Below are 13,143 nucleotides of genomic sequence, written 5' to 3'. Positions count from 1 at the left end.
TGATCTTGTAACAATTTTCCCTTGTATGTCCTTTAATTTTGCAGAAATCACACACAAGATTATATCCCTTCTTGAATCTATTTTGAGTTCCACTTGTCCTTGAGTACATAACAGCATCAAAAGACCCTTGTAGATTCGCTGGACCAGTACTCAACACTCCTGCATTAGCTACAATAGACCTTTGACTTTCATCACTTAAGATCATAGAATAAACTTGATTAACACTAGATACTGGTTTCAACATCAGAATTTGACTTCTTGCTTGCAGATATGAGTCATTCAACCCCATGAGAAACTGAAACAACTTCAAATTTTGATGATGCACACTATATTCCTTTGACCCCTCACAAGAACACCCTGGTATTGGAACTAGAGCTTCAAACTCTTCCCACAGTCCTTTGAGTTTAGAATAGTACACAGAAACAAAACTGGTGCCTTGACTTAAGGTGGCAATTTCTTTATGAAGATTAAATGTTCTTGATCCATCCACCATGTTGAATCTTTCGAACAAGTCATCCCATACAACTGTAGCACTTGAAGCATACATTATGCCTCTTCATAAGCTTTTTGAAACAAAATTCATGATCCAAGACAGAACTATGGCATTGACTGTTTCCCAATTGCCCTCTAGCCCTGGAAACATTTCCTTTTTACAAGATCCATCAACCATTCCCAGTTTGTTTCTTCCTAGCAACGCAATCTTCATTGATCTAAACCAAACTGAATAATTTTCCACTCCAGTTAACTGAAACAAAATTATTTGTATCCTACTTACATCAGAAGAGTGCAAGAACAATGGGTGATTGTGATCAATCACAGCTACAGCTCCTCCATTGGTACTAGTGGCCTGACCTTGAGAATCAGCAGAATTTGGTGCCATTTCTTGAAGAAGAAGAATAAGAAGAAATAGACGAGGAAGAAGAAGAAGAATCAATCTGTTATAGAAGCTTATATCTGAGAGTTATAGGATCTCTCACAACTCTCTTATTGATTCATTGAAACAAATGACAAGAGTGATTATATATATATAACACTTCTGGAACTTAGTTAGTTAGAGCTCCTAACTAACTTTTGGATAGGTAGTTATATAACCGACTAACTAACTCATACACTTCCTATTTTGAATATTGAACTAACTAATTTTGCTCACTAATCTTAAAAATTTACCACTGTACAAATACATATCAAATTATCAATGATCAGTAACAGGTTTAAATTTACCTCAAAATTCTATAATTACTATTGCAGTCATGATGACGATGAAAAGGCCAGACTCCATCAAATATAAGTAGGGATATAATGACGTATGGACAGGGGTGGAAATGTAAGAGTAAGAATTGAATTTATCATGTAAAATTAATTGTTTTGGGTTGTTCTTGGATGATGTCGAATATGTTAGGAAGGGAAGCAAGAGATTTTAGAAGAAATGATGTTTGACACCATACATGTATGCGGAGGCAACTTCAAAGGAAGTGAATGGGAACTTGCCAAGGCCAGCCGAACAGAAATTTCGCAGAAGGAGAGTTTGAGAGAAAATCGGGGAATTAAAAGTAAGAAACGGGGAGGGAGGAGATTGATACAGGAGCTAGCATGCCTGGATGGTTCAGAGGAGTGTGCTGATTTTCTGATAGCTTCGAAGGCGACAGATTTGGAGTGATGGTGAGAACAATTCAAAATCAGTGGAGCCGTACCAATTAAGTCTCAAAAATATTTCATAAGGGTTTAATCAATATATGAAAGCCATGATGCAACTCACACAAAAAAAAAATACCATGAACCCATATTCATTTCCATAATTATACTGATATATCATACAAATAATAGCCTAATTAGTAGCCTCTTTAGAAGGGAAAATGACAATTTGATCATTTAAAAGGAAATGACAAATAGGGGTAGTTCCAGGCTTAACATTGAGCACTACAAAAGGTAATCCCTTTGGAGTCCAAAAAGATGTATCTTGGTGGCATACTGATAGTGCTTTCACTTTTGTTCCATCAACACCTATCATAGATACCATGAATGTCTTCGTTCTTCCTCCAACATGACAATAGTGCACAGCGTATGGATAGTTTACTTTGTGACATACCATGTTGTTCCCATCCGCTATTTGTTCAACTTTTTCCATAGTATATTTCTGAAATATTTGACTACTTTTCCCTTCAACCTCTGTTGTAATTGCTTGGATATTGTTTGTTCCTAGCTCGGATAACATGAAATCTACCATAGACTCCAATGAGGTTGCACAAAATTTCTTCTCTTTATGGAGATCTGGCTCTTCACATAAATCGATTGTTTCCTTGATTGTTTGAGCATCCTTTGACCACTTACTATCGATTGAGAAATGGTTTAGAATTTCTGGGATTTTTTTCGATGAGAAGGGAATGGTTGATTGGCGAGGCAAAAATGGTGCATCATTTTTATGTTTCAAAAAGGAAAGTTGATGATATTTCCTTTCTTCAAGTCATTTTCGAAGAAGTAAGGTTTATAAAGAAAATGATTGTCATCGTTTTTCAGCTCACTTATCTCTTCCTCTGTACCGGCATGATGCCAAGGCCACACTCCATAATCGAAGTTACCACGGTATACTTTCTGATTACTGTTGGTATTAAGATCTACATAAATCAAATTTGTAAACACATCAAGTTCGTTATAATAAGTATAGCTTCCACCCAAAAGTGACGGAAGTCATTTCCCTATTTCAAAATAATTTTCATAAAAAAAAAAAAAAGGCTTATGTCGTGTCAAATACACAAATAACTTTTTTTTTAATGAAAAATAGTGTTCTTTTTAGAGAAGTCATTTTATGTCGTATATACAAAATTATACACTCATGACATTAAAACAAAATGTGTGGAATTGACGAAAAACCTGTGTGGGGAAGAACATCTTTGATTACTTTAGGCATCTCAGTGTTGGGCAATTTTATTTTCCAATAAACTTCTGGAGGTATCGCTGCATGACTTACTACAAAAGCAAGCTACATATATACAAAAATAAAAAATAAAAAATAAAAACTCTAATCAGTATAATTCCTCATGTAACTAAACAAGGGAAAAAGCTCAAATAGATCATCGAATTGTAAGAAAAGGCTCATTTATGTCATTCGTTAAAAGTTTGGTTCATCTATGTCATTGTCGTTTGAGAAAAAGCGCATTCATGCCATTATTTTTAACTTCAATTTTGCAAAACCATTTTTACCTCAACAAGACCCCTAAACAACTTTTAACACTTTTCAATTGGAGCTTTGGATCAAATGTACTCTTTTTGCTTCTGCTTCCTCAAGAATATATGAAGAACATCATGAACTCTCAAATTTCCAACTTCTTCATTTCTTCACGAAATCACCTCAAATTTCAAGAATAGTTTTCCTTCGGATCCTTAATATCTTTTGAGCTTGAATTCAACCTAACTCAACAAGATCCACTTGAAATTTCTTCAAAACTTCGACATCTTTTAATGGTAGAATTTTCTCCACAACTCCAAATCACTTGAAATTTTGGACATAGATTCAAAAAATACTAGGGAACAAAGATCTAATGTCAAAAACAACAACCAAAACACATCAAAATAGATTTTCAAAATTTTGGGATTTCGCTTTTTTGGAATATTTTTTAATACGGGCGGGTTCTTTTTAACTCTACAAATGATTTAAGAATTTTTCTTTTTTTTAAAAAATAATGACGTGGCCAAAATTTGAGGTAATTTCATGAAGAATTGAAGAAGATGAAAATTTGGGAGTTCTTGATGTTATTCATGTGTTCTTGACAAGGAAGAAGCAAAAGAGTACATCTGATCCAAAACCACAATTGAAAAGTGTTAAAAGTTGTTTGAGGGTCTTGTTAATAAAAAATAGTTTTGCAAAATTAGACTTAAAAAATAATGGCATGGATGAACATTTTCTCAAACAGGACAAAAATGTGCAATTTTTTTAACAAATGCCGTAAATGAATTATTTCTTAAAATTTGATGACATATTTGAGTCTTTTCCATTAAACAATAAGTAGATATTAGTTGATATTTTTTCAATTACGACTACTTTGATTTGTCAAAGAGTATAATTATAGAGAAAGTATATATATGTGGAATATAATAGAGAAAAAAAATCATATATCATATATTATTATTATTATTATTAATTATTAATTATTATTATTATTATTTTATTATATTTACTATATTTATTATTATATTATATAATATGTATTATTATATTAAATATTATATTATTATTATATTTAATTAAAAGTGAAAAAAGCTCCTATTTTCAAAGTTGAATTACCATTTTATCTTTTTACTAAATAAAAATATTTACGAATAAAAATATCTAATTAATAATAATAATTAAATTGTTACACAATTACTGCACCCTAATGTAATAAATAAAATATCTACTTTAATTAAATTGGAATATTTTAATTATCACACAATTATAGCAGTCTATATTCAATGTTTTAGAATTGCTAGCTTTTTAATCTTCCTTAAACTGTCCTCAATTCAATATTTTGGTTTCTTTTCAAATCAAAATGGCCATTTACAATACACGCAATAAGCCTCTTCATTGCTAAATAAATAGGAGAATTGGAAGAATTGCATTGAGTAATTAAATGTAGACTAATTAATCAGAAATAATAAATACATGAATAAAAAAGTTCAAGGAATGCACATCAGAAAAGATCTATAAAAAGGTGCAAACAAAAATCTCATTTTGGGTGACCTTCCTATTTTTCTTTTGGCATTGTGTGATCAGCCATAACTTACTGTTGATTTTGTCTGACTTTGGGGCAATTCAGTTTTGTTTTCCCTTAGGAATGTCGTCTTATATATGGAAAGGTTAAAGAGAGTTGTCATTAGTTAGTTGTTATGGGGCAAGGCGGGTTTAAGGCTATGAGGGACAGCCGGACAGGGTTGTTTCAAGGTTGTGCAAGGTGGGATGGAATGCGAGATTGGTTAAAGTGGTTTTTTAAAAACTAATGTGGGGTGAGGGCGGGTTGCAGGTCTATTTATTTTATATGTGTTTAAACTTAATTTTAACTTTTTACATGTTATAAGAGTGATAGAGCATTATTTATTAAGGTAATTTCTTTAAAATTACTAAAATATTTAAGATAGTAAATAAAAATAGTTTCTTTACATGCTTCCCAATTGACCTAAAAAAAAAAACTTATAAGTTATTATCTATTAAATTAATATAATTTAATGAGAAAATGAATTTATTTTTAGTATCAAACTTAATTTAAAAAGATATATTAAAAAATTTATGTGGGATGTCGATGCGGCGCGAGGTGGGGTGGATTAAAAATGAAAAGAATTGTTATGCAGTGCGGGTTAAGCTCAACTCACCCTATCCGACACCCAATCCGCCCCGCCACATTGCCATCTCCCGGGGGTGGGGGTGGGTGGTGATGGGTGAAAATATTTGACCTTTTATTCTTTATTTGCTTTAATATTTTTAATTCATAACTCCTATTTAATTACAAATGAATTAATTTCTACTCTTCATAACTTTCATGTTTTTCATATTCATAATTCCTAAATTTTAATTTGAAAATTTAAGATATTTTATGATCTTCTTTTATTTTTTTTGCCTATATAAATTTACATTTTTGATTTCATGAAACTCTATCCAAGGTTATTCTTTTCATTTTATATTAGAATGCATTTATATTATTATTCTAGTATTGTAGAATTAGATTCACATTTTTGTTTAACTCGATGAACAATGCTCTTGAATGTTCATTGATTTGCGGGATGGAGTATAGAGCTCAAGAAATTATTCATTGATTCTTTGTAAAAGAAAAAATCCATCCATTTTCTTATGATTACTACAGTATTAGATTCATGCTTTAGTTTGACGAAGAAAAATCTTAAATATGTCAGTTAATTAACATAAAATTTGCAAGATTTTCTAACCTCAAATTACAAATTGTTACTTTATGTATGTTTAGATTTTTATTTTATAACACAATGAAATTTCAATAATATATGTACCATTTAAAATAAATCATATGCAATATAAAATTTATATTAAGTATTCAGTGCACGTTAAGACTAGTACATATACCAGATACAATAGCCTGGACAAACCGGTAAACCTGTGTCTAATATATATTACTTTATTTATTTTAATTTATGTGACATTGATAAAATTAGGAGAGTCAACTGAATTTTTAAAATTCTTTTGTTGTTAACTATTTTTATAATATTTTTAATGTACTTGTCAAATAATATATGTGGCACATGCGATATTTTGATAGTTAATCATTTTTTAATATATTTATTTAAATATTTTAAGTTGTTAATTATTGTGATTTATGTGACACATGTGAAATTTTGAGAGTTTATCAAATTTTAAATATTTCTTACATATTTAAGTTATTAATTATTGTGATTTAGGATACTTTTAACGTAATTTTCAAATAATATATGTTACCCCCTCTATCTCAATATATGTCGCATAGAAATTTCGAAAACTAATCAAAATTTTAATATATTTTAAAAATATTTTAAGTTGTTAAATATTGTGATTTAGAGTACTTTTAACTTAATTTTCAAATAATATATGTTGCTCTCTCAGCCCCCAATTTATGTGGCATAGATGAAATATTACTAGAAAAGTAAGACAAATAAATTAAAACAAAGAAAACACTAAATATAAATAGAGGAATTTACTAAATATAAAATAGAGGAAATTTGTACATATAAAATAGAGGAAATTTGAGGAGAAGGGCAGATAGGTCAATTAACCGACTGATCTTAAGCTCCTCAAATTCACTTATATATGTTATTCCCTATGTCTCAATTTATGTAGCATAGGTGATATTTCGAAAGTTAATCAAATTTTTAATATATATTTTAAATATATTGTGATTTAGAGTACTTTTGACGAAATTTTCAAATAATATATGTTACTCTCTCAGTCTCAATTTATGTGTCATAGATGAAATTTCAAAATTAATAATAAAAAAATGTAAGACAAATAAATTAAAACAGAAAAAACACTAAATATAAATAGAGAAAATTACTGCATATGAAATAGAGGAAATTTGAGGAAAAGGGCAGATCGGTCAATTGACAAACTGACTTTAAGCTCCTCAAATTCGCTCTTCTTATAAATAGTAATACTAAATATTTTGAGATGTTAATTACTGTATTTTAGAGTATTTTTAACATAATTTCAAATAATCTATGTTATTCTCTTAATTCCAATTTATGTGACATAGATGAAATTTCAAAAATAATAAAATAAGTAAGACAAATAAATTAAAACAGAGAAAACACTAAATATAAATAGAGGAAATTACTAAATATAAAATAGAGGAAATTAGTAAATATAAATAGAGGAAATTTAAGAAGTATAGCAGATGGGCCAATTGACTGACCAACCCTAAGCTCCTCAAATGAAATTACTGAATATAAAATAGAGGAAATTTGAGGAGTAGGGCAGATCGATCAATTGACCTATTGACCATAAGCTCCTCATATAAAATTACCAAATATAACATCGAGGAAATTTGAGGAGATGGGTAGATAGGTCAATTGATCGACTGATCCTAAGCTCTTCAAATTTCGCTCTTCTAATATTTAGTAAAATATATTAGTGGGGAATTTACTTACACAAAAGAATGAGAGCAAGCAGAGAAACTGAGACTTCATTGAGAAATTTTAGAATTGCTAAAAGGCTTTGGATATTTGGATAGAAAGAAAACAGAAAATATTCTTTATTTATAGGCACAACAACAGCTTACTGTAAACAAACATAGATTTTAGTGATCTTCACGTGAATGTTGCATCTGTGATCAAATCAGTCATGGTATACATGCTTGATCATGCTTTTGGTAAAACTGTTCTATTTTGGTTTTTTCTATAAGAATTAGATTTTAGTGATCATTAAAATTTGAGATTCTTCACGTGAATGTTGCATCTGGCATCAAACTAGTTAGGGGTGTCAAATAGACGGGTTGGGTTGAAATTGAAGATATTAAAATAGGTTGAAATAAAAATTGGGTTGGGTTCTGAACCGTTCAAGTTTACTTTGGGCTCAAATGGACTTAAAACAGGTTGGATCTTGACCCGCCCAATTTGACCTCCTTAATCTCAATAATTTTAGTACATTGCTATTTAAGTTTTATAACCATAATTTGACTTTCAACTCAAGAAATTTTTAAAAGAGAAGTTACAAATGGATAGCTAAATCCTAAAAGATATAAAATAAATAGTAATTCATACCTTCAATATAGGAAAATACATTACATCAATGCAAATAAAGAGTCTTAAAACGGATTGAAGTTGGAGATTAAATTGGGTTCAATTGAGGATTCTCTTAAAATGGGTTAGGACTGTAATGAGGATTCAACCCACTTTAAAAAATCTTGAGCCCAACCCTAATAATTCTGAGCGATTGGGCGGGTTACCTATAATTGAGCTCAATTTTGACACCACCAGTCATGATATACATGCTTGGTCATGATTTTGGTAAGACTGTTTTTTTGTTTTTTTTTTTTCTATAAGAATTAGATTTTAGTGATCATTAAAAAGTTAAGGTTCTTGTAACACCCCAAAAAAAATTGAGCTAAAATCTAAACTATTCTTTTTTATGCATGTAGACTCATACCAGATGATTCCTCGTTGTTCAAGTGTATTAAGGCTTATTACCAACTGTTGTAAGTATGTTGGAAGTGATTTAGGGTTAATAAGGACCTCTAGCACTAAGGCGAGCTCAAAATCATTCTTACTCACAAAGTTTTTCCATGAAATCATACAATGGTCAACTTCAAACAACAATATATCTTATAATATGAGAAGTTTTATAAGTCATGACCTACCAAATTAAAGGTCTATGAGTTTTCTTTTCAACTCTACCAAATTTTCCACATACGGCGTTTGGAGTAAAAAGTTATGATAGTTTTACTAACGACACTCTAGTGTGAAATTCCATCCAGAAACCACAGACTCGTAACTACGGGACGTGCAACCAATTACGGGTCATGAAACATGCTCGGGGTTTAAGATCAGAGGCTCAATTTTTTAATCTGAGTTCCACAGATCCAATCCATGGATCATTTTATAGTCCGTAAATGGGGCCCATAGACCATGTATATCACTCGTATATTCAGTGTATATCAAATTTCCAGATTTCATAAAAATGTTATTGTGAGTTTCTATTCTCACTTTTCACTCCTTGGTCGATCCCAACAGCCCCCTAAATCTCTCTTCAACCTTACTAAGTATTGGTAAATATTTTTCATGATCTTACGACATAAATAGTTGAATTTCTACAAGATTCTAACATCAAATCATCCTCCTATCTCTAGTGAAATTAAGAATTCAATTTTAGGGTTCAAAGACTTGACTTTTGAGCAGGTTTATCAAGAGTTCTTCCTTCCAAATCAATGTAAGCTTATTCTCATAATTTCTTAGTAAATCCAACATATAATTATGTATCTTAAGCAAGAATCTTCCATCAAAACATAGGATATTCAATAAACGAATTCAAGAATTTCAAGAAAGGATTTTTTTATCGTTCTTCATCAAGTTAGGGTTCTCATTTAAAGATTCATGAAGTGTTTAAGATATGTAAGGCTTCAATGAGAATATCCCTTCAGTCTCATATCTAATGTATTTTAAATTCAAGGATTTTGTAAAACTATGTGAAGAAAAGTCAGGATTTTCATAAAAACTACGATTTTCCTCACAAGCTTATATTTCATTTAATCTATTTTAGCCGTTAAAACCTCATTTTACTGATTTAGGATGATTTCTATAGTCATTTAAACCTTTATGGATTTCAAGTATGAAAATTTGTATAATATGAATCTTAACCTTAATACAGTGTGACGATCCAAGCCTACACCCTTAACGTGGCCGGCACTTGAGAACCATTGTTGGTCCCCAAGCGAACCCTCGACTTAGCTAACTACAATCAGAAGACTAACTAAAGCATACACAAGCATCAAAACTGAAAAATTATTTATAAACAACTTACTAAATCTTAAAGTTATCTAAAAATACTGAGCATTAAACATAAAGTTTTAAATATCATATCTGAAACTGAATATTACAAGACTGACCAAGAATGTCTATCTATGAAGCCTCTACTGTAAAAAAAAATGTGTCAGGACAGGTGTCACGACCCGATTTCTCAAGTCATGATGGCACCTATTATAACCCACCAGTAGGTAAGCCAACCCGTAACCCGGAACAACAAGTAATGGGTCTGAGGGTAGAAACTAAACAAGAGTAGACAAATAACAATATAAACAGGCGGAAGCAAGCCAAAAACATATATACAAATAAAGATCCCTCCCAGAACCTGAAAGTCACTAGTACAGAGCTACTAACAAAATGAGTACAAGTCCCAAAATTAGACAACAGAGACTGGACTGTCTCGAAAGGTAAAAACAAGTCTATATATACAGATGGAGACTGAAATAGTACAAAACATCGTGTGCTCACTCCCGTCTCCGGATCATTCTGCTCCAAGCTTGATCAACGCTGGCTACTAGTGCCCGGACCTGCATCACGAAATAGATGCAGAGCGTAGCATGAGTACCAAAACAACAGGTACCCAGTAGGCATCATAGGTCGACTGAACTTGAAAAGTAAAGGCAATATGAAAAGAAGGAATAATACAAACCGAAGTCAAGAACTAAAATCTAACTAACAAGGGAATGCACACGAGTGTACAAAGAACTAACTAAAGTAATCTATAAGCTAACTACACCTAACTGGGCCCCCATAAGCCCAGAAAGTACACTCGTGCGCAAGTAAAATAAAAACCCGAACAGGCCCCCATAAGCCCGACGAGTACACAAAATAACTCACTACTAAAAAAACTGTAAAAAGAGACTTAAAAAAGAGACCTCATGAGGTCTCTTTTCTGAAAAAAGAGACCTAAAAAGAGACCTCAACGGTAGGTCGCTATAATGTAGGTGACTTTTTTGTAGAGACCTCACGACGTCACCAATAAATTTTCCAATTTTTTTTTAAAAGAGACCTCATTAGGTCGCAATTTCGTAATTTACATTTGTTTTATTTTTAATAAAGGTGGCCTCATGAGGTCACTATTATATTATTTATTTTTATTTTATATTTAAAAAGAGAGACCTCACGAGGCCGCTTTATTTCATAGCCTAAAAAATGAAATTGCCAAAAAGAGACCTCGTGAAGTCTCTTTACTGCATTTCTAAAAAATAAACTGCAGAAAAGAGACCTCATGAGGTCTCTCTACTGCATTTCTAAAAAATAAACTGCAGAAAAGAGACCTCATGAGGTCTCTCTACTGCATTTCTAAAAATTAAAATGCAGAAAAGAGACCTCATGAGATCTCTTTTATGAAATTTCTGAAAAATAAAATGCAAAGAAGAGACCTCATAAGGTCTCTTTTTCTGGAAAAAAACTTACAACTTGTAACTGTTTTTGCAGCTGCTCATCACCTGTCATATTAATTCAATACCTTTCTAATTAGCTAAATCAAGCTCAAAGAGCTTCCAACAATCAACTAATACAACACATTTACTAAATATTCTCTTATCAACTCAATATGCAACTCACCTTCAATGTAATTCAAAATTAAACGAAAAATCATAAAATCCATAAGTTATATAACAGGATTTCAATGTTATCATGCATTCACAAAACGAATAAGTCCCATAAAAAAGTCATAAAGTAAAGAACTTAGATTATCTATTACAACTCTAAACTTCACTAATGCGGTAGTGTGTTTGCCACATGATCACCATCTTCTTCATCACTACTAGACTCATCTGTCATATTTCTTTGTTGGCCATAGACTGGATATCGAGTAGGTTGAGACTGAGAGGGTTGAGGAGGGAAAGTGACGTCATTGGAACAAGGGGGAATCCCTCCTGAAGCAAGTAATGCATCTAATTGAGCCTTAAGACCCTCATACTCTATGTCGATTCATCATCATAGAAACTACTTAGGCCTTCAAACTCAGAATGATATTCACGAAAGGTCTGTTGTGGCATGCCATAGGCATACTCATATCTACTCGGCCCACCAAGCAAGCTAGCCACACTCTCTCAGCCTGTTCTTGGGTAAGTGGCATACCTCGATTTCTTCATGTTAAGTTTGTCGTAAATCCTCCAAAACTTGAAGATATCGATTCTAAATTGAATGGTATTATTGTTAGAATATAAATTTAGAAAATAAGTAACTATTAGTTTAAATTAGAGGCTTACATAGGTCAATTCAGCTCGCGGCTCAACCCACATGTCTGGATCTTTGAGATTTTTCTTCTTTCTTATGTGTGTTGCCTTGAATGCCTCAGTCTGAGCTACCAATCTTCCTAGTTCCTTTTCCTACATATTGAACTAATTAAGTTATAATCAAGAGTAATTAAATATTAATACCTAAAATATATAAAAACTTACAGAAAAATGATACATACCAATTTCCTCCTTGTACTTCCTTGACTTTGAGCCCCACTTGTGTGTAGAGAACCACCCTTAGTAGATGGTCTAGCCTTCTTACCGATCTCACTCATTTGCTTAAATCTTGGATCCTTCACCCTTAACAATATCTGATTTTTCATAATTCAAACATTGACATTTATTACAAGGACACTTAAGCACACCATTACGTTGAAAAAGTTCTAGTGTCTTTGCATACTCCACAAAATCAGTGACGCCTTCTACAAATTCAGGTCTTAGCCCCATTCGACCAAAATTAGTCATTTTATACATCCAACTACGATTCATTTACATAAAGATCACAAAAAATTGAATTTGTTAAACACTAATTTATGTAATAATTTACTGAAAATCAAATTGTAACAATCCTAGTAGGGACTGCTTAACGAGGCCTTGTGCAAATGAATAAATGTATCTTTGGTGACTACAAAAGCATACTTCTCTCAACAGTTTGTCCCAAATAATGTCCACTTCCCTAAATAAATCAAAATAGAATACATCATTAAAAAAATAGTAGTAAGGTGGCACTATTACAGAAGGGTCAAGGACCTTTCTGGGCACAATGATTTCTTAACCTTTCTCTCTTCATTACTGCACATGAATGGTTTATATCTATAGACTATAGTATATATATAACTTTCCTCTTCTCATTACTACAACCAATAAAATAATAGGTAGATCCATATGTCATCTTAATTACTCATAAACAACG

At 31.6% G+C, this 13,143-nt stretch overlaps 1 protein-coding gene and 1 pseudogene across 1 annotated transcript; both read right to left on the bottom strand.

Annotated features, from left to right (window-relative positions):
* Positions 1-1,825: 1,825 nt before the first annotated feature.
* On the bottom strand, positions 1,826-7,653 carry LOC125825206 (BURP domain-containing protein 5-like; annotated as a pseudogene).
* A 4,431-nt stretch (positions 7,654-12,084) lies between these two features.
* On the bottom strand, positions 12,085-12,505 carry LOC125825275 (uncharacterized). Its single transcript, XM_049504626.1, has 3 exons — positions 12,410-12,505; positions 12,201-12,320; positions 12,085-12,126 (listed from the first exon to the last, which is right to left on the bottom strand). Exons 1-3 carry the CDS (start codon positions 12,503-12,505, stop codon positions 12,085-12,087), a joined length of 258 nt encoding a protein of 85 aa, XP_049360583.1.
* Between the last annotated feature and the right edge of the window lie 638 nt (positions 12,506-13,143).

The sequence above is a fragment of the Solanum verrucosum genome, unplaced genomic scaffold, assembly GCF_900185275.1.
Source record: "Solanum verrucosum unplaced genomic scaffold, falcon-dt-bn FXZP01000113.1, whole genome shotgun sequence".
Classification (NCBI taxonomy): domain Eukaryota; kingdom Viridiplantae; phylum Streptophyta; class Magnoliopsida; order Solanales; family Solanaceae; genus Solanum; species Solanum verrucosum.
Note: the sequence above shows the minus strand (reverse complement) of the source record. Positions and strands in the feature narration are given on the sequence as shown.

Bases quoted from the DNA above. Each gene is read 5' to 3' on its own strand.
- LOC125825275 (XM_049504626.1), bottom strand. From the start codon at position 12,505: ATGAGTGAGATCGGTAAGAAGGCTAGACCATCTACTAAGGGTGGTTCT. The intron at 12,321-12,409 runs GTATGTATCATT...TTCAATATGTAG, and splicing joins GAAGTACAAGGAGGAAATTG to GAAAAGGAACTAGGAAGATT. The intron at 12,127-12,200 runs GTAAGCCTCTAA...CATTCAATTTAG, and splicing joins CGCGAGCTGAATTGACCTAT to AATCGATATCTTCAAGTTTT.